This window comes from Mesoplodon mirus (genome assembly GCF_964341445.2).
Source record: "Mesoplodon mirus genome assembly, chromosome: 10".
In the NCBI taxonomy this organism is placed as follows: domain Eukaryota; kingdom Metazoa; phylum Chordata; class Mammalia; order Artiodactyla; family Ziphiidae; genus Mesoplodon; species Mesoplodon mirus.
The window spans coordinates 16,777,407-16,803,411 of record NC_138986.1 but is presented as its reverse complement, the minus strand read 5'-3'; the positions used below and the strand labels follow the sequence as shown (position 1 = coordinate 16,803,411).

Genomic DNA, 26,005 nt, shown 5'->3' with positions numbered 1-26,005 from the left:
AGGAAAAACCCCATTGCTCTATGATAGAATAATAACCTGGAACTAGTCCCAATTCAGTGGAACTTTGGTTTTCCATTCAGAATCTTCACTGAATGCCCTTAAGTGAGTTTTAAGGTACCATTTCCATGTAAGAAGCATATAAAGACTTGTGTTTTTAAGAGTAGACTTGGAAGAGAAACATTTTTATCCTGTACTACGCATGTTATCTGAACTAATAGGTTTTTTCCAATCTTCCTCTGCTACTTCCAGCTATTGAGTAGCCATTTGATTTAATATAGCATCTAATGAGGCCCCCGTTCTTCAGTGGTTCTTTATCAGCTGGCGCCTGAATTTGTCTGCAGAGTGTTTTTTAAAAATTGGCCTACACGGTGCTTTTGATATAAATGTTATAGGGCCATCTTCTTCAGATTTTTCTTTGTCAAACAAAATACTCTCTTTTTTATTATTCTTACTTGCTTTCATATCGTGATTAAAGTTTCACAGGAAATGTGTGATTGAGTTCATATTTCCTAACAATTGGGTTGGTCAAAATGTTCGTTCAGGTGTTTCTGTACCATCAAAAACCCGAACGAACTTTTGGGCCAGCCCCATATATTTTATGATTAGGCTCCGACAGATGGCTCCTGCCATATCTAATAGAATACCAGAAATCCATCAATAGCCTCTTTATGGTGTGCATTTTAGCTCTAACTCCCCGTACCATGTTAGATCCCAAGCCTTGTACCTTTTTTCTTTAATTTATTTTTCTTATTAATTTAAAAATATTTTGTCCTGTTTTTAATTTGTGCTTCTTTGATATGTGGAAGATATCTTTATGAGCTACCTATCTTGTATCCTTTCTGAAATAAACCAGAATATGTGTAAATAAATATCGTTAATACGCATGAATAGAGAAAACTAAGATATTCATCTCTTTTCATCCGACTTTTGGTTCCTTTTGATTCACAGCATTCTTTTTGCGTGGACATCGCTATAGGCCTGTGATCCCTCCAGAGCACTCTAATCTCTCCCAGAAAAATTAACTTGAGCCCCCTTACTATCCAGGCTCCAAATCACAAGTATCCCCTACATACCGACGTCTCCTTCCACCCAGGCAGGATGTGTCTTTCTTCGCCCAGCACCCCTACCACCAGGGGGCACCCCCATCTCCTCTCCAGTGATGCTGTCTGGGACCCACTACCTCCTCACAGCAGCCGGGTATCTTCCAACATGGCTGACACCGCCAGTCATCACGCCAGCTCATCACGGTAGTAATTCTTGCCACCCCAGATCTGCTCCAGCCCAGCAAAGGGAAATGTTAGCTCACCATGGAGCAGGGAGAGCCTCTCTCTCTCTCTCCCCACGGTGTTCTCTGTGTAAGGGTGGTGTGTGTGTGTGCATGTGTGTAAGGACACTTCTGGTGGTAGGGGCCGCAGATAGGTGACAATGAATGCCTGCTTCTGTTACCATGGTGAGTTCACAGTCTAATAAGGAAGAAGATTTATATAAGGTTTTTCTGTATAATGAAAGAATCAGGCTAATAATATCATCCCACAGGTATCATGGCAGTTATAGCAAAATACAGGACCCATAAGTTTTCAGAATAGTTTGTCTTCTGAAGATAGTTACTCAGCAGCAATTTTTTCTTGGGGTTTTTCTTCTAAACATTTCATCATCATTGATGGAAGCAAGTAATCTTCATAATGGCCATTTTTTTTTTTACATGTATCTCATGTTTTACGGCTTTGGTGTCAGTTAAGCCTTTTAGACTTTCTAGAGTGGCCCTAGGTGATTTCTGACCACTGTTGTCCATGAAAATGGCTTAGATTGCGTGTGAGGTCGAGAGTCAGGCAGACGTAGGTTTGCAGACCAGCTGTGTATCTACTAGCAGTATGAACCTGGTGACTTACTGACCTCTCCAGGGTTTCCTCACCCGTACGTTGAGGGTGACAGTAACGCCACCTCATAGGTCTGGTGCGAGGGGTAAGTGAGGTCAGGCCCGTGGGCACAGAGAGCAGGCCGGCCACGTGCCCAGTGAACAGCCACCGGAGCCTCATGCCCACCCTGAGAGCCCCATGGATGCTTCCCCGCAGAGCCCCTGACCTCCTCCCTCGCACATTGACTTGGAATCTCCTCAGGAAGCTTTATCTCACACATTGAAGAGAAAGCAATGTCAGGTGCTTAAATAGAAGTGCTTCAATATAGGTAGACTTTGTTTTGTTTTCAGGGGTTTCATGGTCTACATTGATCTTTAGAGGACACGTCAGTAGACTTTGTTTCGTTTTCAGGGGTTTCATGGTCTACATTGATCTTCAGAGGACACGTCAGTACTGTGAGTTCCTTGCTCCCAGTTACTGTTACATTTTAAACAGGCTTTTGGATCTCACAGATCTCCTCCCCTCCAGCCTGTTCTCCACATTCTCGGCAATGGGGTTCTCCTGGGCCCAGGTGTGCTCGGGCACCCCTGCTTCAGCCTCTTCTGACGCCCCCTGGACAAAGCCTGAAGACTGCGGAGGACGTAGGGCCTGGGCCTCCCCCAACCCCTCCCCGTCTCTCTACCCTGGGCAGGTGTTTTTGTCTGTTTGCTTTTGTTTTTAACAGCGTGCTGTGATTTCCTGCCTGCTCTTTTTAAAAAGTGAGACTATGAATATTTAAGAGATGGTGATTGGAGACATGTCTGGGTTATTTTGATCAAATCTCCATTTGTACCTTGGCTGTGTTCCTAGCAGGTGTGTCAAATGGACAGACAGCAGCCACGTGATCCCACGCCAGGGAGGTGGGGGGGCAACATACCAGCTTGGAAGCTTTCCTCATTAGGTACTGCTGGCACCTAAAATAGATGGCTTGAGGGTTCATTAGATGCAGTTCCTTGCAGAAATCTCAGAGGCATTTTCTTGATCGTACACGAGTCTATTAATTATTTCTAACGAGGAAGGTTTAAATAACATCGGTTAATGGCCCACTGCTGGTGGTAAGCAGCAGGCAGAATGAGGTGCCCCGGGGTGAGCGTCACCCTCTTCCCCGAGCGGGAGAAAAGATCTATGAAGACAGAGCTACTGACTCCGGGAGCCTGCAGCCTACTGGGGAAGATTAAATACGTGTAGATGCAGGACAGAATAACTGAGTGCCTGTCTCTGTCCTTGTGATTGTCAGTACAGTGGGTGAACAGGAGAAATCACCAAGAGCTGGAGAAGATGTGAGTGTTTGGGGCCAGCACAAATCACAAGTTGCTTTTCCTAGTGATTTTATAGTACAGACGGTGTTTCATGGCTCTCTTGTGAAAAAGCATTCAACCCCTATGGTGTGTCTAGGCTAGGACCCCACTGGCGAAGTTTCTTCTTCTCCAGGGGCCTTTGGCGCCTGGTGTTTGGCCATGAACAAGGTATTGTGTTAGAGTGAAGCACTGCTCTCTTTCAGGTCCTCTTTTGGAACGCACATATCTCTGGGGGAAGGGATCCCGCTGAGCCTTCAGCACTCCAGGGTGGACTCTTAGATCAGAAGCTTCCTGGGCAGGAGGAACTGAAGCAGCCTTGTGGATGATGGAAGCCTGAAAGGGGAGAGAGGACCTGCAGCATCCAGGCCAGTCATGGAGTGCCACCCCCCATGGTCTGGAGCCCCTCTCTCCGCAGCCCCATCTCCCTCTCTCTTACTATTCCCACCATCCCCATCCAAGCCCCGCTTTCCTGCTCTCCAGCCATGTGGGGTTAATCGTGTTTCTTAGGGCTGCTCCCACTGCTGCCTAGAGCACGGCCCCAGTGCTGTCCCCCTCCTCCCGCGCCTGGATAATCAGAATCAGGGCCAGTAACTTGGACACCTGACACAGCAAACAACCTCAGATTAGTGAAGGCATGAAGCGGAGAGGCGGAGGGTGGGCTGGAAGGCCTTGTGGTGGAGGAAGAGAGAGAAAATAGTAGTTTTAAAAATTGAGAGATTGTTTACCATAAAATTCTCCATTTTATAGTGTACATTTCAGTGGTTTTTAGTATAATCTCAAAGTTATACAACCATCACCACTATCCAATTTCCATCACCCCAAAAAGAAGCTCTTTACCCACCATCAGTCTCTTACCATTTCTCCCCTACCCCCAGCCTCTGGCAGCCACTAATCTACGTTCTGTTTCAATGACTTGGCCTATTTTGGACATTTCATATAAGTGGAATCATGTAACACGTGGCCTCTTGTATCTGGCTTCTTTTACTAGGTCCATCCACATCTCTACAAATGACCCAATTTCATTCCTTTTTATGGCTGAGTAATATTCCATTGTATATATGTACCACATCTTCTTTATCCATTCATCTGTCGATGGGCATTTAGGTTGCTTCCATGACCTGGCTATTGTAAATAGTGCTGCAGTGAACATTGGGGTGCATGTGTCTTTTTGAATTATGGTTTTCTCAGGGTATATGCCCAGTAGTGGGATTGCTGGGTTATATGGTAGTTCTATTTTTAGTTTTTTAAGGAACCCCCATACTGTTCTCCATAGTAGCTGCATCAATTTACATTCCCACCAACAGTGCAAGAGGGTTCCCTTTTCTCCACACCCTCTCCAGCATTTGTTGTTTTGTAGATGTTCTGATAATGCCCATTCTAACTGGTGTGAGGTGGTACCTCATTGTAGTTTTGATTTGCATTTCTCTAATAATTAGTGATGTTGAGCATCGTTTCATGTGCTTCTTGGCCATCTGCATGTCCTCTTTGGAGAAATGTCTATGTAGGTCTTCTGCCCATTTTTTAATTGGGTTGTTTTGTGCTTAACTTTTTGAGGAACTGCCAAACTGTTTTCCAAAGTGGCTGTACCATTTTAGAATCTACCACCAAGGTAGGAGAGTTCCAATTTCTTCACATCCTTGCCAATATTTGTGATTGTCCATCTTATTAATTATAGCCATTCTGTTGGGTATGAAGTGGTATCTCAGTGTGGTTACACAATAGTTTTAAATAATTATTTAAAGTAGTAGCATGTCCTATAGTGCAGAGATCTAGGCAAAGCCCTAGTCTGCCTCCTTAAATTTTCCTTGTTACGGTTCTAAACATGATAGTATTTGAGCCAGTTAGGAATAGGCACCCCCCCAATCTCTCCAGCACAGCCTTACAAATGCCTGGCTTGATGAGTAGGTGACATCTCTGTATAAAGAAAAGGTCATCTTCCCCTTCCTCGTGCTGGACACAGCTCCTCACCCAGACTGAGGGCTTGGCCAGTGGGGTGTGGGCTGGATTTCAGCCCTTCACCCCTCTTCTGTGGGTGCCTTTATCCAGAGCATGGCCCTCACAAGTGTACTTAGCCTACACTTGGCTACTTTGAAGCCACATTGACCTGGGCTCCAGTCTCAGCCGAACCGTAGCGCTGTGACTTTGGGCAAGTGATTTAATGTCCCTGGTCCTGTTTGCTCATCAATGAATCATAACGATAATAATAGAACCCTCTTACAGTATCGTGATGTTTAAATGAAATGGACTTTATAAAGCAACTCTCCCAGAGCCTGACAAATCAAAGTGCTTTTTCAACAGTAGTTAATTTTATATCTTGTCCTGAGGGATTCAGCACAGTATTATTTCCTCTGGAAGACTAGAAAACACCATAGCCCAAGGGTCAGGTCAGCCTTCTATCATACCTCCCACAGGCTAAGAATGGTTTTTATATTTTTAAGGGGCTGTGGAACAAACAAAGAAGAATATGCAGCAAAGAAAATATGTCCTCTGTGTCCTAAAATATTTCCCCCAATAATTTGCTATCTGGCCCCTTACACTAGAAGTTTCCAGCCCCTGCTCTGGAACCTTTTTCCGACAGCCCCCCTCCCCTCACGCTGCCCACCCTTACTCCAGGGCCAGATGTTCCTACTCATGGCCCCAGTCACCTTGGCCCTGACTCCATCATAGCCTCTCACACAGAATCCCCCTCGAGACCACCAGCACCTTCTTCACCCCTGCATCTCTTGGCACATAGTAGGAAGTTAACAGACATTAGTTCAGGGAACAAAAGAGGAGGGAAGGGGGGACACTGAAGAACAATTTGTCAACTTCACAATTTTGCCTAAGTCCTGACGTGAGGAGACTGGCCCTTTAGTTTAGCTGTCCTCCTATGCGTTGCATTTTAGCTGAGCAGCACCTTTGGCCCCCAGTATGAGGGACACCATCCAGTAGTTTAGTTGGAAAGACATTCTGAATTCCCCCTTGGCTAATGTGCATGGTGTGGACTTCCTAGGATCACATTTCTCTGTGATTCACAGCTCCCCTCTGGAAAGGAAGCTTGGCCTGTGGGGAATGGGTCCCTGTCCAATAGCCCTGTGGCCACTCCCAGAGAGAAGGGACCGTGGCTTTCTTTCAATTAGGTGCATGAATTCAGGATTTGCACCCTCTTGGACAAGGCTTGACTGAAAGAAGTTGTGAGTGTGTTTGAGGGTCTAAATGAGAGAAGCAGGCATGACTCTGCCTGCTTGACTCTATGACTTAGGGGCATTTTAAAAGAATTTCTTAAGCCTCTACTTATTTTTCTAATATTCATGCTTATGTTGAATTCCTTGTGCAGAAACAGATGATTTGCTTTTACCCTAGAGCTTTCACTGCAGTTTTATGGGATCAGCCGCGCAAACTATGTTGACATGATATACCTTCATTGTTTGGTTTCTTATATTCTAAACATGATTTTTAAAATTTATTTCTAAGAACCTGAGCTCTGTGTGTATGAGAGAGAGAGAGAGAGAGAGAGAGAGAGAGATAGCGAAAGATTGATTTGTGCCCTGACCACTTGTCGCCTGAAGAAAGGCCAGAGGGTCTGAGATGAAAAGACGTAAGATGCGAGCAAGACAGCACATGTTCAAGGGAGAAGATGTTCAAGGTGCTTTCAGGTATTTGAGTAGTGCAGTTTATAACTTTTGGTAAAAATGAGTATAGAATTTTTCAACGGACAAGGAAGAATTTTTGAAAAGGAAAGTGCCAAGCCCAAATGAAGGATTTGCAACTCATAATGATCTGTTAACTTTCTACCTAGAAAGAAAAGTAAAGAAAAAGAAAAGAAAAGAAAGAAGAAAAGAAATCATTACAGTTGATAGCAGTTTTTCTCCTAAGGTTTCCAACATACATGTTGTTTGCAAACAAATTGACCAGTGGAAGGAGTAGTAAAAGATTTTCAAGTCAAAATTCTAAACAATTTATGTCAAAGCTTATCAAGTACAGTATTACTCCTCTGAAACTTCAAAGGAAATGCTTATAAATTCCTGAAAAATAAAATTGCATTTTTATCCTTGGAGGCAAGTGATCCTCAGGATGAGATCACTCCCTGTGACGGACTCGAGAACATAGTTTGGCCTTGAGAACAACTCACAGAAGTAGGTCAAACGTTGTTTATTGACCACATAAGTTTCCAGGTGCAAAGTATATACTTAACGCACTTACACTGAAGTTGGCGGGAGGGGACATGAGGGCTGAAGGACTCTAGCTGTGTTTCTGAGCAAATTAGTGTGTGTGCGTGTGTGTGTGTGTGTTGTAAGTAAACCTTATACATCTTCAGGAGGAAGTCTTTACCATAACTGAGCAGATTAAAAACACTACAGTGATATTATATTTGACAGGCTGCTGGTGCAGATGTATGTTTGTAACAAACGGGCCTCCTCATCCAAGCTACTTTTGACTTCCAACTATAAATATTTTATAAACTACCCGGAAAAGAGAGCACCCTGTTATGTGAAGCACTTATAAAATTGAAGCACTTGAAGAAAGAAAGCAGGCATACTTTATGAGAACCTTTTTGAGGACATATTTTGATCATAGATGTAGAATTTTTAAGCTGATCAGTCTGCTACTGCAGTCCCAGTGCACTGTGGGCCCAAAAGCAATGGTTAGACCTGATTTTCACCTTTGCACCAGGATTGCTCTTGATTTTCTCAGAGGATTGTAATACCTGGGGCCATTTTTAAAAAGTAATAAAATCATCAAAATATTAAAAAGGGAAAAGTCTGTTTCAGTTAGAAATGCATTTGGCCAAAAACCTAACTACAATGGCCTGAACAGGCAAAGAAGCTTATTTATCTTATGTGGTAAGCAGTCCAGGTCTGGTACAATAGCATGGTGATGTCACTGGGGACCTACCTCTTTTCTTCTTTCACTGTTTTCATTAGTTTGTAGATCGTAGCTTTCGGGTTATCCTCATGCTTGTTTCCTCATTGTCACAAGATGGCTGCTGCCCCTCTAGGCTTTGTGTCTGTGTTTCAGGAAGGAAGAAGGAATTGAAGATCAAGGCAAAGGATTGAGGAAGGATGCTAGATAAGTCTGTCCATTATTAAAAGATTTCTCAAAAGACCAAGTCAGTGACATACATTTATATCCCATTCATTTGTTGAATGAATGGCCAGAATTCAATCACTCAGTCAACCTCCAGGTTCAAATGAATCTAAGAAAGTAAATATTTTTAGCTGGCTATATTGTTACCTATGATGAAACCATGATTATATTCAGATGAGAGGAAGAATAGGTATTAGGCAGGCAACAAGCAGAATCTGCCGGAGGGCTGGCAGTCATTTCAAAGTATTTTATGTGGTTGATAGCAGTTAGGTTTGAAAAAGCTATATGGTCTATTTTTAATCTCCCAGTTCTTGGGCAGGCTACCTCTTAGGTAGATCATCTCTTTTGGTAGTTAGATGGATCCCTGCCGGTCCAGGCCTGCACCCAACTTAGAAACTATAGTAGGAAAAAGATCTTGACTTTCAATAGACCTACAAAATCCTGAGATGGAGTCTCACTGGACACCCTTGGGTCAGGTGCCTGTTTCTTTATTTTTATCTTTTTTTTTGCGGTACACGGGCCTCTCACTGTTGTGGCCTCTCCCGGCTCCAGACGCGCAGGCTCAGAGGCCATGGCTCACGGGCCCAGCTGCTCTGTGGCATGTGGGATCTTCCCGGACCGGGGCAAGAACCCGTGTCGCCTGCATCGGCAGGCAGACTCTCAACCACTGTGCCACCAGGGAAGCCCATGTGCCTGTTTCTTAACCAGTCACTATATTCAGTGGATGGATGTGCTGGTTGGCCATGCCTGATTAAAACACCTTCCCATGAAGCAAGAGTTGAGGGTAGGCCTCCAGAATCCCATGAACAGCAGGGGAGGGAGTGATGCTCCAGAAAAAAATGGAGGTATTGTTGCTAGAGGAAGGAAGAACAACTACAATTGTTAGTTTTAATAAACTGCTGTGAACTGAGTCAGGTTTGCAGGTAGTCTACCATGAGGTTGTGGATATGACTGTAGGCAAAGAAAGATAAATCATGAGCTGATGCTTTAACAGTCAAGAGAGTAATGGGAATGCATTTTATTTGTTTGTTGATGGATTTATTTAATATTTTGCTCACCTTCAAATAATTTGAGGCTATTTATAGAAAATGTAACACAAAAAATGATAAAATATAAATGAAAACATATCAGGGACATGGAAAATATAAATTAAAATAGAAACTATTTAAGAGGGACCATAAATTCCAAAAAATTGCTGTAGTTGAACAGCCTTTCCTCTGAATTTCCTAGTAGCTAAAGGAAGAACCAGGCTGTAAGTGGTTGCAGAGTTCTCATTTTCCATGAAGCAGAAATATACTAATTTTTCAGATAGTGAGTGGGATAGAGAGAATGAGTTTGGGGTTGAATACTAGCTTTGCAGTTGACCTTGGACAAATAATCCCACTAATTCTGTTTTTTCATCTTTTATGTGGGAGTACTTGTGCCCATGGTATTGGGTTGTTTCACAAATTGAAGATAACTGCATATAAGGTACCAACGAATAAGAGCCCTGAGATGACAAAAAAATGAGAAAGTTAGGAAACAGTGTGGTCAATTACATCCCAATCACAAACACAAAACTGAATTGCGTGATGCTGTATCTTATAGTGTCCCTTGATGACCACCAGGGACATGATGACAAAATATCACTCAGTCAAAGAACCTCTTAATGGAGCTCAGAAATTATGCTCCAGGAAAAAGCCTTGTGATGGCCTAACTTGGTCCAAGACAAAAAATCCGGAGGGTACAGAGAAATGATTGAGTCTGTTCTTCAAACAATCTTCCTTACGTATCATGTCCATCAGCGAGCCTTTTGATAGAGTTAAACAGAGAGCCACTCAAAGATATAGTCCCTGATGGGGGCCTGGAGTGGAGGTGCTGGTGGGTGTTAAGCCCCTGTGAGTCAGTGATGTAGGTTGGACATCAGGCCTTACTAAGACTCTGGTCCAGGACGAGGGTCATCCTGTGGGCAAGGACTAAATTTTACCCCACTGCTCCAGGAAAATTCCAGTCAGAGAATCAGCAATGGACTCTTATAACCTGTGCCTCTTCCTCGCTATTCATTCTTCAGTTTTCTTAATTTTACCACATTTATCTGTCTTAACATAAACTCTCCTAAGAACAGTTTTCTTATTGCTTATTCCGGTCAGCTCTTTGACAATTACAGGGAAAATCAGAAATTTTATATCTGAATCAGGGACTTTCTAGCTGTTAAGGCAGTTGTTGCTCTGTAAATTGTCTTCCTTTTTTCTCTTTCTATCAGATGGTAGAGTCCTGAGGGATGGCAAACATTCGTGTCAATTAAAAACTATTTTGGAGGATAATGATTTCTTTCATTTAGCAGTGTTTGATAGCCTGAATGTAATAATAGTTCCCTATAGGAAGTGGGATGCTTCATCTGTCTTGGTGGGGATTTCTGAAAAAGCTGTTTACCCAGCACCAAGTAACAAATGAAAACAAATAAAAACCAGCCTACAGATACTATGGAAACAGACTCTCCATGGTCAGATCCATGCTGATGGATTGGGTCGATATTGCATGCCACACTTGTTCAAAATTAATTCATGAAATTAATTTCATGAAAATTCATTTTCATAAAATTATGAAAAAAAAGTACAACTTCTATGAAAAAGTTGTAGTTGTAAAAAGCCTCCAATATGTAGGCAGTATGAAATTTCTTCATCTGAGAGCAATTTTTACATCCTATTACCATCTCTAGCTAAAAATACCTTATGAATTCTAGATTCTTATGTGGAGTTAATCTTCCAGCTCAAGTTCACCTTGTTGCTAATTCTCCATCTCATTTCAGTGCATGGGGGTTGATGTCATTTTATGTAGAAGGGGAATGTATTTCATCTGTCCGCTTCTCCAGCTGTCAGCAAACCTGTGCCTGGGAGGAAGCTGCAGGGGTGTATGTGGGCCACAACCAGCAAGTAGAGCCTTGTTGTTGTTTAGAAATGTTCTCCGTGTCTGCCACTCTTACTCCCTTTTCTGCAGCTGAGGAATGGGGTTTCATGAATGGGTGTTTGAAGAATCAAGAACAATGGGGCCTTTGAGTACTTTGGTACAGCAGGCCCTACGCCACATTCATTTCTCCTCAGTCTCCTCTTCTTTAGCAGAAATCTGATTTTGCTCAAATTTTACTCTGTGGGGAAGGTAATCCCATCCCCAGCTCAAAGGTGAATCATGAGTAATTTAAGCCTATTGTGGTTGTCTCATTTCGTTTGCTAACGGTTAGTTGAGATGTGGGCTGGTGGCTTAGATCTGACCAAGGAAACATGAGGGGAAATTTTCTCAGGACCTTCTAAGTAAGATTTTCAGATCTTAAAGGAAGCGCTCAAGAAAGATAGTCTCTTCTTCCTATGGAGTTTGACATTCTTCATGTGATGGCTAGAATTGCAGCAGCCATGATGCAACCTGAGGAAAGCTAGCCTGAGGACAATACTGACATACGAGGATAGCAGAGCAAAATGGAACAAAAATATGGAATGAATCCTAAAATCTCCATACCTAAGGACTTCTGTTTTGAAAGAGAATATATGTTTGTTTTGTTTATTTATTTCTAAGAGAATACAGAGATAGTTGGGTTTGGTTCCCGACCACTGCAATAAAGTGAGTCTAGCAATAAAGTGAGTCACATTCATTTTTTTGGTTTCCCAGTGAGTATAAAAGTTGTGTTTACTATACTGCAGTCTATTAAGTGTACAGTAGCGTTATGTCTAAAAAAACAAATTACATACCTTAATTAGAAATACTTCATTGCTAAAAAATGCTAACCATCTTCTTAGTGTTCAGCGAGTTGTAGTAGTCACATCAAAGATCACTGAGCACCCTAACAAATATAATAATAATGAAAAAGCTTGAAATTTTGCGAGAATTACCAAAGTGTGACACAGAGACACAAAGTGAGCAAATGCTGTGGGAAAAATGGCACCAATAGACTTTCTGGATACACAGTTGCCGTAAACCTTCAATTTGTAAAAAAAAAAAAAAAAAAAAAGAAAACACAATATCTGTGAAGCATAATAAAGCAAATCAGAGTAAAACGACGTATGCCTATGTATTTTTCTTACTGTTTGAATTGGGTTGGATTTTCTGTTACCTGCCATCAAGAATATCCTTACTGATATATGGAGATAAGACATAACACAATCATGGAAATCCTTAGCCACGTTCAACCCAGTTGTTCTTAGAGGCTGCAGCTCCTCCATTTTCCTGCCTTGTCTTTCTCAGCCCAGTGGGTGTGAGGGGGCAGCACTAGCCGTTGATGAATTTTGCGTGGTGTGTTTTCCTTGCATATCACACATGCAATGCACACACACTCATGAATGTGAAAAATGCCAAGAAGCCAACTCTGTGTAGCCAAATCAAGCTTGGAGGGCAAGAAAGTTCCGTATCGGTTCATACCAACAAGAGTTAGGTAGGTATATTTTGGCAAAGGAAGAATGACTGAATTACCTGCATGACTGAGATACCAAGGCCCATGCTCTCTGTGAAACCTCCCCTGAGTCCCCAAGGCCAAGTTCATCACTCCTTCTCCCTGGTCTTGTACCATATCCCTGGCAGGGCACTTGACACAGGTTATCAGAGCAAGTGGTGCCAGCGGTTGGTTCACTTGCCAGATTGTGAGTTCACACAGGGCAGGGAGCTCGTTGTAACCTCTGTCGTATTCACTCATTTAACAATGATTTATTCTGTATCTACTATGTGCCAGGCATTGAGCTGTATTGAAGATACAATAGTAAGGAAAAGCAGATGTCCCTATAGTCATGGAATTTAGACTCTAATCCAAGACAGGTAATCAGCTCATCAGAATAACTGATTAATTTCTTGCCATTAACCAAATGAATGGCACTCAGTAATTATCTGTTGAATTCAGTCACAGAATTTTCAATATTCCATAGAGTCTCTCATCCTCCCGGAGGCTAGCCTAAGTTCATATTGTGAGGGAAAGGCTCCCAGGGACAAGCAAGATTCAGCCCCAGTGTACAAGCTCTTTTCAAGCCTCTGCTTACATTTGCTTACTAATGTCTCACTGGCCAAAGCAAGTTGCAAGGCCAGGCCCAAGGTCCATGTGGGAGGAAGTTATACTCTTCATGGATATAGGCAGGTGGACTTGGTTGGGGGCAGTGACTGTCCCAATCTGCCGCACTATTTTAAAGCGTGGTTTATGTTTTGAAAAGCTTAAACTCAGCCAAGGAATTCAGACGGTGATCATCTGAATCCAAGAATAAGGTTCTTGCTCCAGATTCACACTCAAACTAAAATTTGATTCAGACATTTCAAACGGAAAAAAATGATATGGCTCACAATGAACAATGGATCTAAGGTTTTGGTTTTAAGAATTTTAAGAATTTTACACGGTGCCTTGAGAAAGAGGAGTATTGGTGACCCAGCGTGGCTGGTCACCCAGCATTTGTACCATTTACAATGAGGGCAGTCTTCCCTTGTGAAGTCTGTCATGAGAGTATTTGACTCTTCTCCCCACCAATAACCAAAGGAAACCATTCTAAACTGACTGGTTGACCCATACCAGCAATACCTGCTATAAATTATGACATGTACAATCAATAACCAACACTTCTCCTCTATTGCATTCTAACAAGTGAATTTTTAGATTCGTTTCAGAGTATAAATTCTTAACTAAAAATAAAAATAGGACAGTTATAAATAAATAAAGCTCAACTTTAAGCAGACTTTCAAATCTTAAAGGTCTATATAAAGTATCTATGCATGTTTTATTTGAAGAAGTGTGTGATTAAGAAAAAATGTGTTATAGATCTGAATGCCAAGTTCAATGAAGTATGTGGGTCTGGTAGAAAGATTATCAACCCAAAGGCATCTATAAAACTACATATTCTAGTTCAAAAGTTAATGTATAAAGTCACTGGAATTGATTAATAATTGTAATGGAACAACTCCAGATCTAAAACTAATTTGAGGACCTGAGTTCTTCTCTGTTCTTACTGGGAAATCCGCAAGTCTGATTCCCAGAGTTTTGTTTAATAAAGACTTTTGGATCACTGAATACATAGCACAGAAGAAAGTGCCAGAACTGGCTAGAATTGGTCCAGATTTACTACAACAACAATATTACTTACAGTGCCTTTGAGCACAACAAAACGTATAAGGCATATACACATGCATGTACACACACACACAGGAAGATGAGGGTTAACTAGGATTGCCAAACCCATATTGGGTTACTCCATTTCGTTTTGATTATAAAGACCGTAGAGAAGGTTTAAGGGACTCTTAGAAGAGTGGTCAGAAGTTTCAAACACAAGTGCAGTAGGGCTACCATATGTATTTGGAAGCACGATCGAGTCCTGTGTAAACAATTTGAAATATTCCTTCAGGATGTTTTATCCTCTAAAACTTGCGCATCCTCCCCATGGCATGAGGACTTCATTTCTCTTTTCTGTCAAACATATGAGTATTCCATGCACTCAGTTTTCCATGGGCTAAACTGAGGTTTGAATGTTAGAATCTGTAACATACTGTAGTAGTGAGATACCCAGATCATGGACTTCTTTTCTATGATTTGCATACTGATCAGAGAAAGAAGCATAAAGAATGTTGCAGAATTAGAAGTAAAACTGCCCTTTCTTAATATGTATATTTTCTTGGCATCTGTCAATTTGAAATTTGAAAATGTTCATCTGTCCATGGTACTAACAGCATTCATCCAAGGTCACCTGAAATTTGAGTTTTTAATCAAACTGGAAGTCATTTTTTTCTGAAGCATACATCACAGTTCAACTATGATAGTTTAATAATCATCACTCCCCAAAATTACTTTTGGCTCCTTGTGACAATTGCTTTTTTTTTTCTTGAGGTACGCGGGCCTCTCACTGTTGTGGCCTCTCCCGTTGCGGAGCACAGGCTCCGGACGTGCAGGCTCAGCGGCCATGGCTCACGGGCCCAGCCGCTCTGCGGCATGTGGGATCTTCCCGGACCGGGGCACGAACCCGTGTCCCCTGAATCGGCAGGCAGACTCTCAACCACTGCGCCACCAGGGAAGCCCGACAATTGCTTCTTTGAATGAGGATTTTGTTATGGTGTGCAGGGTATTACATTCCTGGGAATAGTGTAATGATGTTGTACATGATGGAGATAAGGACATTAGATAGACCAGAATGGAATATTTAGAGCACAGGATGCCATTTAGATAACCCTCTGAGCATCTGTAAGTATTGTGTATCCCTGCCTTAACATCGTGGGATGTGAACGGGAAGGAACCTTGAAATCATTGCGTTCAGTACCTCCAATTTATCCTTGAGTAAAATTTGGCCCAGAGATGCTATTCAGGGTCACTTGTTCAAGGTCAGTAGTTTGGCCAAGGGGAAAACCAGACTTTCCTGACTTTCAGGCCAGGGGACTTTCTTCACTTCACCATACTTTTTCTTATGTAATATAGCAAATAAGAGTGTTTCAGGGAATTCCCTGGCGGTCCAGTGGTTAGGACTCCATGCTTCCAGTGCTGGGGGCCCGGGTTTGATCTCTGGTGGGGGAACTAAGATCCCGCAAGCCGCACAGCACGGCCAAAAAAAAAAAAAAAAGAAAGTTGCAGAATATGAGTGTGAAGAAAAAAATTGATGAACTTCCCTTACAGTCTTAGGGAACAACCAAAACAGCATCTTCTAAAAAATAAATATGACAGCATTGGTTCTAAAACAACATTTAATAGTATTTTCATCCCAACAGTTTGTCTATTTAATAGACAGATATTTATTATCTACTATGCACATACCAGGTAGACCCAGTCTATTAGAGGAATAAAACAGATGGATTTGTAAAGAACTTATAGCTATATTTGTCTTTCTGTAGATAACATTAGACATGGAACTATTTCAAGTAGGAGCAGGGGGAAAGGAGAAAGCATAAGGATCAGATTTATCAAGGCTTCTGGAAAAAGATGGGTTATGAATAATTAGAAGATACAAGGATGTCATTCGAGAGTTGCAGGTAGGAAGAGCTTTCCATTGAGGAGGTGGCAATGAGGGAAAAGAGAGTTCTTTAACGGGTCCTATATGTTTCCTCCTCTAGAATGGAGGAAATGAGCCTAGGGGTCTGGAGAGTCGATGGTGATTAGAAAACAGAGATGCATCTGTTAGAAGACCTAGAATGCCTTGATGGGCAAAAGCCAGTGAGAATCACTGCTGAGTTCTGGACAGCACTGCTGGAAGGCTGAGCCCTGTACAGACTTCGGTGTTTGGTGATGGTCTTAAAAAAACAGAGAACTCCAAGTGACTAAAGCTGTAGAAGGGAGGAGGAAGCATCAGAGGAGCACAAAGGAGGATTTATTATACGACAAGCCCAAACAAGAGTGGGACATGGACGGAAATGCCAGAGGTTCCAAAGAGAGCCGTGACTGCCCATGGAGCTGGAATCCATGTCTGCAGCACAAATTACTGGAACTGTTTTTTCTATTTCTTATATGAATATATTGGACAAGGAGAAATGTAAAAATCTTGTGTCAATTTTTAAGGCATTTCCAGGTGATGTCTTGATAATATAGATTGAAATGAATCATTTCATAGCCTCAGAAGAGAGCATCATTTACCGGGTTTTAACCCAGCCCTCCCCTCTTACCGAAGAGGATGCTGAGGTTCCGAGGTGTGTTGCGACTAGCTCCTGACACTGCAGTGTCCTAGGAAACTTTAAAGTAGGGATTCGCTGAATGGATTTGAACTGCTCCAAGTCCTATGGACCGTGAATACCAGAACTGTCCCTGAGTTCAAGCCTCACAAAGCCCTGGCTGTGACTCTTCCCTGCATTGGTGGGAGGAACCGTGGAGTGGAGATGCTGTGAAATCACAAAGTGAATCTTATGCCTCAAAGAAAATCATTCATCTTTAGCATAATATTGGTACTAAGGGTCTAACGCTCTGACAGCGTTTAGTATAAATTTCAGACAGCCTACACATTCAGGTACCCAGCACACCTGTTCTCTAATCATTCTAGGCGAGTAGGCACTTACCATAGTGTAAGCATATTTGTCAGGTTGATCATGACTTTGAACTATGGGTGGGAGGCCAGTGGCACTCCAGGGGGACCCAAGGAGGACATGAGAGTGCCTTTCACCCAGAGTCTTCTCCAGTATCATGCAGGCAACCCTGTCCCCACCTTAATCCCTTGTTAGGCTGCATGGAACCACCCAGCAGCTTAACATGGAAGGCTAGGAGTCCTCTACAAGAGTAGTTCTTGGAACGGACCTGGAAGTAGCAGGGCCTCAGGGGAGCTCTTAAAGCCAGACTCCTGACCCTCATCATCCTAGACTTTCTGTTTCAGTTAGGCTAAGAGTGGAGCCCAGAAATCTGGAGTTTTAAAAGTTCCATAGGTAATTCAAATATATAGCCATTTGGGAACCACAGCTTGTCACATACTATATTAAATATCATTTTGCAAAGACTTAAAAGCAGGATTGATGTTCATTCTTCCAACAAGACCAGTCCGCAGGGAGACTATAATCATGGACTATGAAAGTCTAGGTGCAGACCAAGTTTGCTTTTTACCTAAAAAGTCTTCTTTCCCCGCCCCATTTCAAACCTGGGAGAAGCTGTTGAATTGTGGACGTCATCTGGTGGTATTTACTGTTGTGCTTAGGATTTTGGACAGACTTCTGTTTATTGGGCATGTTCCACACAAGCCTGTCAGGCCCTGGGGATTTGTGGCATTTGCAGAACTTACAAGGCAGGCAACATAAAAATATATAATTCATAGAGTGAAATATTTTGGAGCTCCCTTTGCTTTTACAAATTGGCCATAAAATAGAAACCACAGACATAACATTCGTATAACCATAGTTGCCAAGAATGAAGAATCATTTGGGGTGGGGGGGTGAGGGTTTTTGTTGTGTACTTCTTTGTAGGACACTCAAAGAAAGAGTAAGTATTCAAAATTTGTGTGCAAATGATAATAGGAACATTAAAGTTGAGATGCCTGACAATTGGCAAATATCTGTTGAAGAAAACAGGGATTTGAGGTTGATCTTAAGAGGTCTTTAGGCGTCTTTTCACAGTTGTTAAGTTTACCATTTGCTTGTCTTGATAGACATTTCAAGTGCATTTAGGATTTTATATATATTTTACTATGACTTATTGCTTCCTGTTTTTTCCTTTCCTGGTGAAGTGGGTCACAATATCTAAGGCAGCTGTGACTGCCTATGATAGATTAGGGGAAGGAATAAAGGGAAAACTATATCATACTCTTCTCCCATTAGCTGCTCTGACACTCTGGGCTTACATTAGCTTATAAAATCTGTCCAGAGGAAGGAGAAAGAGAGGCCAGTCGACTCCTGTCAGTTCCAGCTGAGGATCTGGGGATATAAGTAATGGATGAGTAATGCCCGATGATACACGTTGTGATAGTTGACTGTTGAACAGTAGCATTTAATGAGGTTGGACACATTCAAGACATGACAAAAAGAAAGAGCATCTCTGTTGCAGAAGACAAACTAGAGGTCATTTTCACCCTTTGATGTGGTAGTCTATTAAATAGAGTGTCATTTTGGGGTCAGGAGAGCTGCAAGCTGGGCTTTAGTTGTTACGTGCCACTTTTTGGCTTTGTCGCCTTGAACATGCCAAATGATCTCTCTGGCCTCGTTTTACTCACCTAAATATAGTGCTACTATCTACCTCACAGAGTACTCGAGAGGGTGAAAAGACAAGGTCAAGGTAAAGACAGGGTAAAGCTCTAGCCAAGTCAAACGCAGATTGGGCTGGGGATGGGGGTGATAGGGGTGGGCGTGCAGGGCGGGGAGGGAGTTGGAATGGATGGATTAGTCCACATTGCCTCTAGACCTCAAACCCTGTCATTCTGTGAATTTATGATCTTTGGGACAGGGGAGGGCACACAGGAGAGTCACTTAGGTGCTATGAATGATGCTTAAATCATTTGATAATTTAAACTCCTAGAGAAAGGCACAATAGAGTGAAGACAATTATGCTATTTGATTCACTATCTCTAACAAGGATTGAAAGAATTTACATGGCACAGAGCCTGGGACAGGGCCTTTTGTCATCAACAAAAGATGACAGTGATTGGTAAAGCAGACCTCAGGAGCAAATTTATAGTTCTACCAAAAGCAGGGATGAATCAACTTGTTGCCGTTGTTAATTTTAACACCTTATCCCAAACCACCAAATCAACACATTGATTTGGCCTGACTAAATTTGCCAATTTCCAGTGGATTCTGTAGGTTTTTAGAAAAGGACCTAAGAGCCCCACCCTAAATTTGAGAGAGGTTTATGTTTGTGATGTTGTATGCTGTGTCTTTAAAGGTCACAAGACTGCTTCCAGAAGCTTTATCTGAAAACACAGTTCCTAGTTCTATCTTTATACTCTGTAGCTGTACATTGGCATTTAAATAAATGGTAAAATTGGAGTCACGTTGGGGATTTTTCAAACGTTTTTGTAGATATAGCTATTTTTTCAAATATCATTGTATTATAGCAGCAGGAATGATGCAGGGATTTTTGTTTTTATATGTGTTCTTTTTAAATATCAGATATTTATAATCATTATTTGGGAGCTTCCCACAAAACTAATGAAAGAATAGGAGTGAACGTATTTTTAAAAACTAACTAACCAATAACCCAAAGGTAAATAACATCCTTAGCTATTAGCAAAAGAGAGTAGGTAGATATTAAGCCTGCTACTGTGTTGATTACCCAAGAAATTCAGGAGAAATTGTTTCCATCTAAGGTTTCTAAGTGCCTCTGTTCTTCATCTAAATCTTCTAAGATATACTCTGCACTCTTAAAATAAAGTGCTTAATATGTGGTAACTCACATCTTCTAGGTCATCAATTTAGTCATAACAAATTCTCCCTTGCTGTTCTATGCTGGGCTAGAAGAAAGGGAAAAATGCACTCACCCAATTCTTGAACAGTTTAATTCCTGAAAGAAATTAAAATTTGTGTTTATTTTGGCAGCTTTGTCACAACCATAGTCTATCCCCCAGCCCGGTTATTACGGAAAATCCAACTTACAAACACTATTAATATCATTCTGTGAAACATGAAGCCCAGTTCAACCTCATTGGATCATAACCTCATAAAGTCAGAACCAAATAATTTATCTGAATATCTGAACTTCTGCAGTCATTGCCAGAGAACAGACTTTTGGGGTGCTCACTGACTGAACCATAAGTAAAATGACCTATTATAATCATGGTCTTTTACCCTGATGACTTGTATTAGCATTTGGTCAGAAAAATCAGAGCTGCATTGGAAGATTCTCCTGGTCTCACAGTTTACTGGAATCACTGCGTTAGTGTTAAACAGTACATTAAACCTATCAGAGCTGCCAAGAACCAATCGATGTCTGTTGAGACCCTGTGTATCCAAGGCATTTTCTAGGTGCTGTGAGGACACATAATAGAACATACTGACTGGCCCTAAGGAAACAAAGTACTGCTCATTTAAAAATATATATATATGAAGAATTATATCAAAATGGTACATGACTGGTTGCTAAGTTAGTGATATAATTATTATATTTTACTCCAGTGACAATTAGCCTTGAAACTCCAAATTTACGAAATGCTATTCTGCATATAAAACATTTTAGGAAATTAAACCTAGAATTACAAAGGCAAAAATTCAAGTTGCATACCATAGGCAAGTTTGGGGTATGTTTATGTTTATATGTACTATATTCTTTAGCTTTGGGCCTCTTTATGGCCTTCTGTTATGGATATGTGCTGAATGAAGGAATCTTTTGATTATCATTCGTTAATTATTGCTCAATGCTGAGCATTCAAAATGGAAATAATATCTTTATTGGGGATATAAATATTTAATCAGATACTTGTTATAATTACTTCTTAGTCTATCAAAATCGTCATAACTGGGCAATTAAAAGAGAAGAAGAAATAAAACGTGTCTATATTGGAAAGGAAGAATTAAAATTATCTCTGTTTGCAGATGACATGATCACGTATATTGAAAATCCTAAAGAATCCTCACCAAAAAACTATTAAAGCTAACAAATGAGTTCAGCAAGATTGGAGGATACAAGATCAATATACAAAAATCAATTGTAGGGCCTCCCTGGTGGCGCAGTGGTTGAGAGTCCGCCTGCCGATGCAGGGGATACGGGTTCGTGCCCCGGTCTGGGAGGATCCCATATGCCGCGGAGCGGCTGGGCCCGTGAGCCATGGCCGCTGAGCCTGCGCATCCGGAGCCTGTGCTCCGCAACGGGAGAGGCCACAACAGTGAGAGGCCCGCGTACGGAAAAAAAAAAAAAAAAAAAAAAAAAAAAAAAAAAAATCAATTGTATTTCTATCAGCTAACAGTCAATCCAAAAACTAAATTAAGAAAACAATTCCATTTATAATAGCATCAAAAAATAAATAAAAGGATTGTAAGGCTTCTACACTGAAAATTGCGACACATCAATGAAACAAATTAAAGGAAAATCCAGTAAGTGGAAAGACATCCATATTCATGGATTGGAAGACTTAATATTATTAAAATGGCAATAGTCCCCATATTGATCTACAGATTCAACACAATCCCTATCAAAATCTCAACTGCCTTTTTTGCAGAAATTGATAAGCTGATCCTAAAATTCATACCGAAATGCAAGGGACCCAGAATAGCCAAAGCAATCTTGAAGAAGAACACAGTTGCAGGGATTCACCCTTCCCGATTTCAAAACTTACAACAAAGAAATAGTAATCAAAATTCTGTGGTACTCAATGTTCATTGCAGCTCTATTTACAATAGCCAGGACATGGAAGCAACCTAAGTGTCCATCGACAGATGAATGGATAAAGAAGATGTGGCACATATATACAATGGAATATTAGCCATAAAAAGAAACCAAATTGAGTTATTTGTAGTGAGGTAGATGGACCTAGAATCTGTCATACAGACTGAAGTAAGTCAGAAAGAGAAAAACAAATACCGTATGCTAACACATATATATGGAGTCTAAAAAAAAAAAAAAAAAAAAGGTTATGAAGAACCTAGGGGCAGGACTGGAATAAAGACGCAGACATAGAGAATGGACTTGAGGACACAGGGAGGGGGAAGGGTAAGCTGGGGCGAAGTGAGAGAGTGGCATGGACATATATACACTACCAAATGTAAAATAGATGGCTAGTGGGAAGCAGCTGCATAGCACAGGGAGATCAGCTCGGTGCTTTGTGACCACCTAGAGGGGTGGGATGGGGGAAGGAGGGAGGGAGACCCAAGAGGGAAGAGATATGGGGATATATGTATATGTATAGCTGATTCACTTTGTTATAAAGCAGAAACTAACACACTGTTGTAAAGCAATAGTACTCCAATAAAGATGTTAAAAAAAAAGATTCTGTGGTACTGGCATAAGGATAAAAACATATGGATCAATGGAATAGAATTGAGAGTCCAGAAATAAACCCATAAATTTATACTTAGTGGATTTTCAGTGAGGTACCAAACAGTTAAATGGAGAAAAAAAACAGTATTTTCAATAAATGTTGCTGAGGCAAATGGATATTCACATGCAAAACAATGAAGTTAGGTCACTAGATCACACCATACACAAAATTAACTCAAAATGAGTCAAAGACCTACATGTTAGCACTAAGACTATAAAACTTTTAGGAGAAAACACAAGTGTATACTTTGTGACTTTGGATTAGGCAGTGGTTCCTTAGATATGATACCGAAAGCATGGGCAACCAAAGAAAAATCAGATAAATTGGACTCCATTAAGATTACAAGCTTGTGTTTTGACACTATCAAGAAAGTGAAAAGGCAATCCATAGAATGGGAGAATATATTTGCAGATCATATATTTGCAAATCCAGAAAAAATATAAAACTTAAAACTCAACAATAAAAAAACAACCCAATTTTAAAATGGGCAAAGGATTTGAATAGACATTTCTCCAAAGAAATTGTACAAATGGCCAATAAATACATGAAATAGGCTCAACATCATTAGTCATCAGGGAAATGCAAATCAAAACAACAATGAGATACCGCTTCACACCCATTAGGAAGGCTATAATAATAATAAAAAAAAACAGGCAATAACAAGTGTGGGCAAGGATGTGGAGAAACTGAAACTCTCATACATTGCTGGTGGGAATATAAAACGGTGCAGCTGTATTAAAAATAGTTTGGCAGTTCTTCAAAAGATTAAACGTAGAGTTACCATATGATCCAGCATTTCCACTCCTAGGATTTACTCAAGGTGAATCAAAAACATGTCTCCACAAAGACTTATAGACAAACGTTCATAGCAGCATTATTCATAGTAGGCAAAAGGTGGAAACAATCCAAATGTCCATCAACTGATGAGTGTATAAACATACAGTATATCCATACAATGTCATATTATTCAGCCATATAAAGAGATGAAGTACATACTTCACACTACAACACTGATAAACCTTAAAAACATTATTGCTCAGTGAAAGAAGCCCAACACAAAAGGCCACATATCCTATGATTCCTTTTATATGAGATGTTCAGAATGCTATAGGCAAAGCCATAGAGCCAGAAAGTAGATAAATGGTTTCAATGGATCAAGGTAATGAGGTAAATGGAAGTGACTGCTATGGGTATGGAGTTTCTTTTCAAATGCTCTGGAATTAGGTAGTGGTGATGGTTCACAATTTTGTGAATATACTGAAACTCACTGAATGTGTACTTTAAAAGGGTGCATTTTATTGTATGGAAATTATGTCTCAATTTTTTAAATTACTATATTTCTCTTGAGCAGTCTACAGATTAAGTTCTGATAAAGCATAATATAACTTGCAAAAGAACACGATCATTAAAGCACATATTTATGTATTTTGTTCCTAAGAAAAAAACAAAAGTAGTTTCACAATCAGTATTATAGATGGCATGAAATTTTACCAGTTTTTTTTTTTAATGAATATGTTGAAGTCCTAACTCTTAATTAATTTATTTATTTTTGCTGTGTTGCGTCTTCGTTTCTGTGTCAGGGCTTTCTCTAGTTGTGGCAAGCGGGGGCCACTCTTCATCGGGGTGCGCGGGCCTCACTATCGCGGCCTCTCTTGTTGCGGAGCACAGGCTCCAGACGCACAGGCTCGGTAGTTGTGGCTCACGGGCCTAATTGCTCCACGGCATGTGGGATCCTCCCAGACCAGGGCTCAAACCCGTGTCCCCTGCATTAGCAGGCAGATTCTCAACCACTGCGCCACCAGGGAAGCCCAATTTTACCAGTTTTAAGTTTCAGGGCAGATGGATAAGGAGTCCAGCGTTTCTCTCAAGTTATACTGTGAAGGTAAATACGAGTTCATCGCTTCCATTCTCTTGTCAGTTTCGTATGGACACTTCTCATTTAGATGGATGAGACATTTACTGTTCTGAAATTGAGGGACGTATTTTAACCCACACCCTCTCATTTGCTCTCTTTTTCTGCCCAGGCGCTACCTTTCCCGAGCCAGGTGGTGTACAACAGAGTTGGCAAGTGTGGCAGCCGGACCGTGGTCTTGCTTCTGAGAATCCTGTCAGAGAAGCACGGATTCAATTTGGTTACGTCAGACATTCACAACAAAACCAGACTTACCAAAAATGAACAAGTAAGTTGTCTCTGCCCATGGTTAAGTTGTACTGCGCTGCAATTCATTTGTGTGATTAGTGGGTGCCTTCTGGAAGACCCTTTGAGTCCCTAACAGATGAATACCAGAGGTATAACGTCATACTGTGTTTTTGCCAGAGTGCGGAAGGAAATTTAAGTTAACGGTTTGGACAGAGGTCTTCAAACCAGGAAGTTTCCCTGAAGGGATACTTTCATTAAGACCAGTGAAGGCTAGGGTACCCTGGTCATTGTATATTTAGCTAACGTTAGCAGTGTGCTTAAATATCAGAGAGTTACACCACCGAGCTATAAATAATGCTGACATTTGGGGAGCAAAAGTAAGAAAACTTTTTTTTAATATTTCTTCCTCTGTGTTTTCTCACAAGTGTCCTAAGTCTTTATGGTTATCATAAAGAGAAAACCCTCTTTGGTCCAGGAATTTTGTTGGTTGATGGGGACATGAGCTTCCTATTATGGTCAGTTCAGGGGATCTTGAGTCTCCAAAACAGCTTTTGGCATATTCACTGGTAACAAAAGAATTACCCCGTTTCCCGGGAATAAATCTGCCTTAATACAGCTGAACCATACAAGGGTCATGCTGGTGGTCGCGTAGGGGTGCTAGGTTCTGCCAGGAAGCTCTACAGACAGATTCTACTTTGTAAGTGTACACGAAGTAGGCTTAACCATCTCCACTGAAATACTTTGCTAATGCAGAAAAGTTAGGCCTAGTGCTCCCACAACCATTTTACAGGGTCAAGTTTGTTAGCCTGCTCTCAGAAAGTTGCTTCGGTCCCCTTAGGTATTTAGCATGGATGAGTAGCCACCACTGTAAGTCAGGGTTCTCCAGAGAACAGAACTAGTAGGATGGAGATATATCGATCCATAGATAGATAGGAATAAAGAAAAGGAGATGTACTATGAGGAACTGGCTCATGCAACAGTGGAGGCTGAGAAGTCCCACCATCTGCCATCTGCAAGTTGAAGGCCCAGGAAAGCCATTGGTGTAATTGAGTCTGAGCTTGAGTGTGAAGGCCTGCAAACCAAGGGAGCCAATGATGTAAATCCCAGTCCAAGGGCAGGGGAATGTAAAATGAGATGTCCCAGCTTAATCAGCGAGGCAGGAAAAAAAAAATCGACTTCCTCCTTCTTCCACATTTTGTTCTATTCAGGCCTTCGAGGGATTGGTTAAGGCCCACCCATACTGGGGAGGGAAAT

At 41.2% G+C, this 26,005-nt stretch overlaps 1 protein-coding gene across 1 annotated transcript in view; it reads left to right on the top strand.

Annotated features, from left to right (window-relative positions):
• The window catches only part of UST (uronyl 2-sulfotransferase), a 292,877-nt gene that overhangs the window by 140,015 nt on the left and 126,857 nt on the right, over positions 1-26,005 (top strand). The window contains exon 3 of the mRNA XM_082633440.1: positions 24,636-24,791. Within this exon, the coding sequence (XP_082489566.1) occupies positions 24,636-24,791 (156 nt within the window). The remainder of the gene's footprint in view (positions 1-24,635; positions 24,792-26,005) is intronic.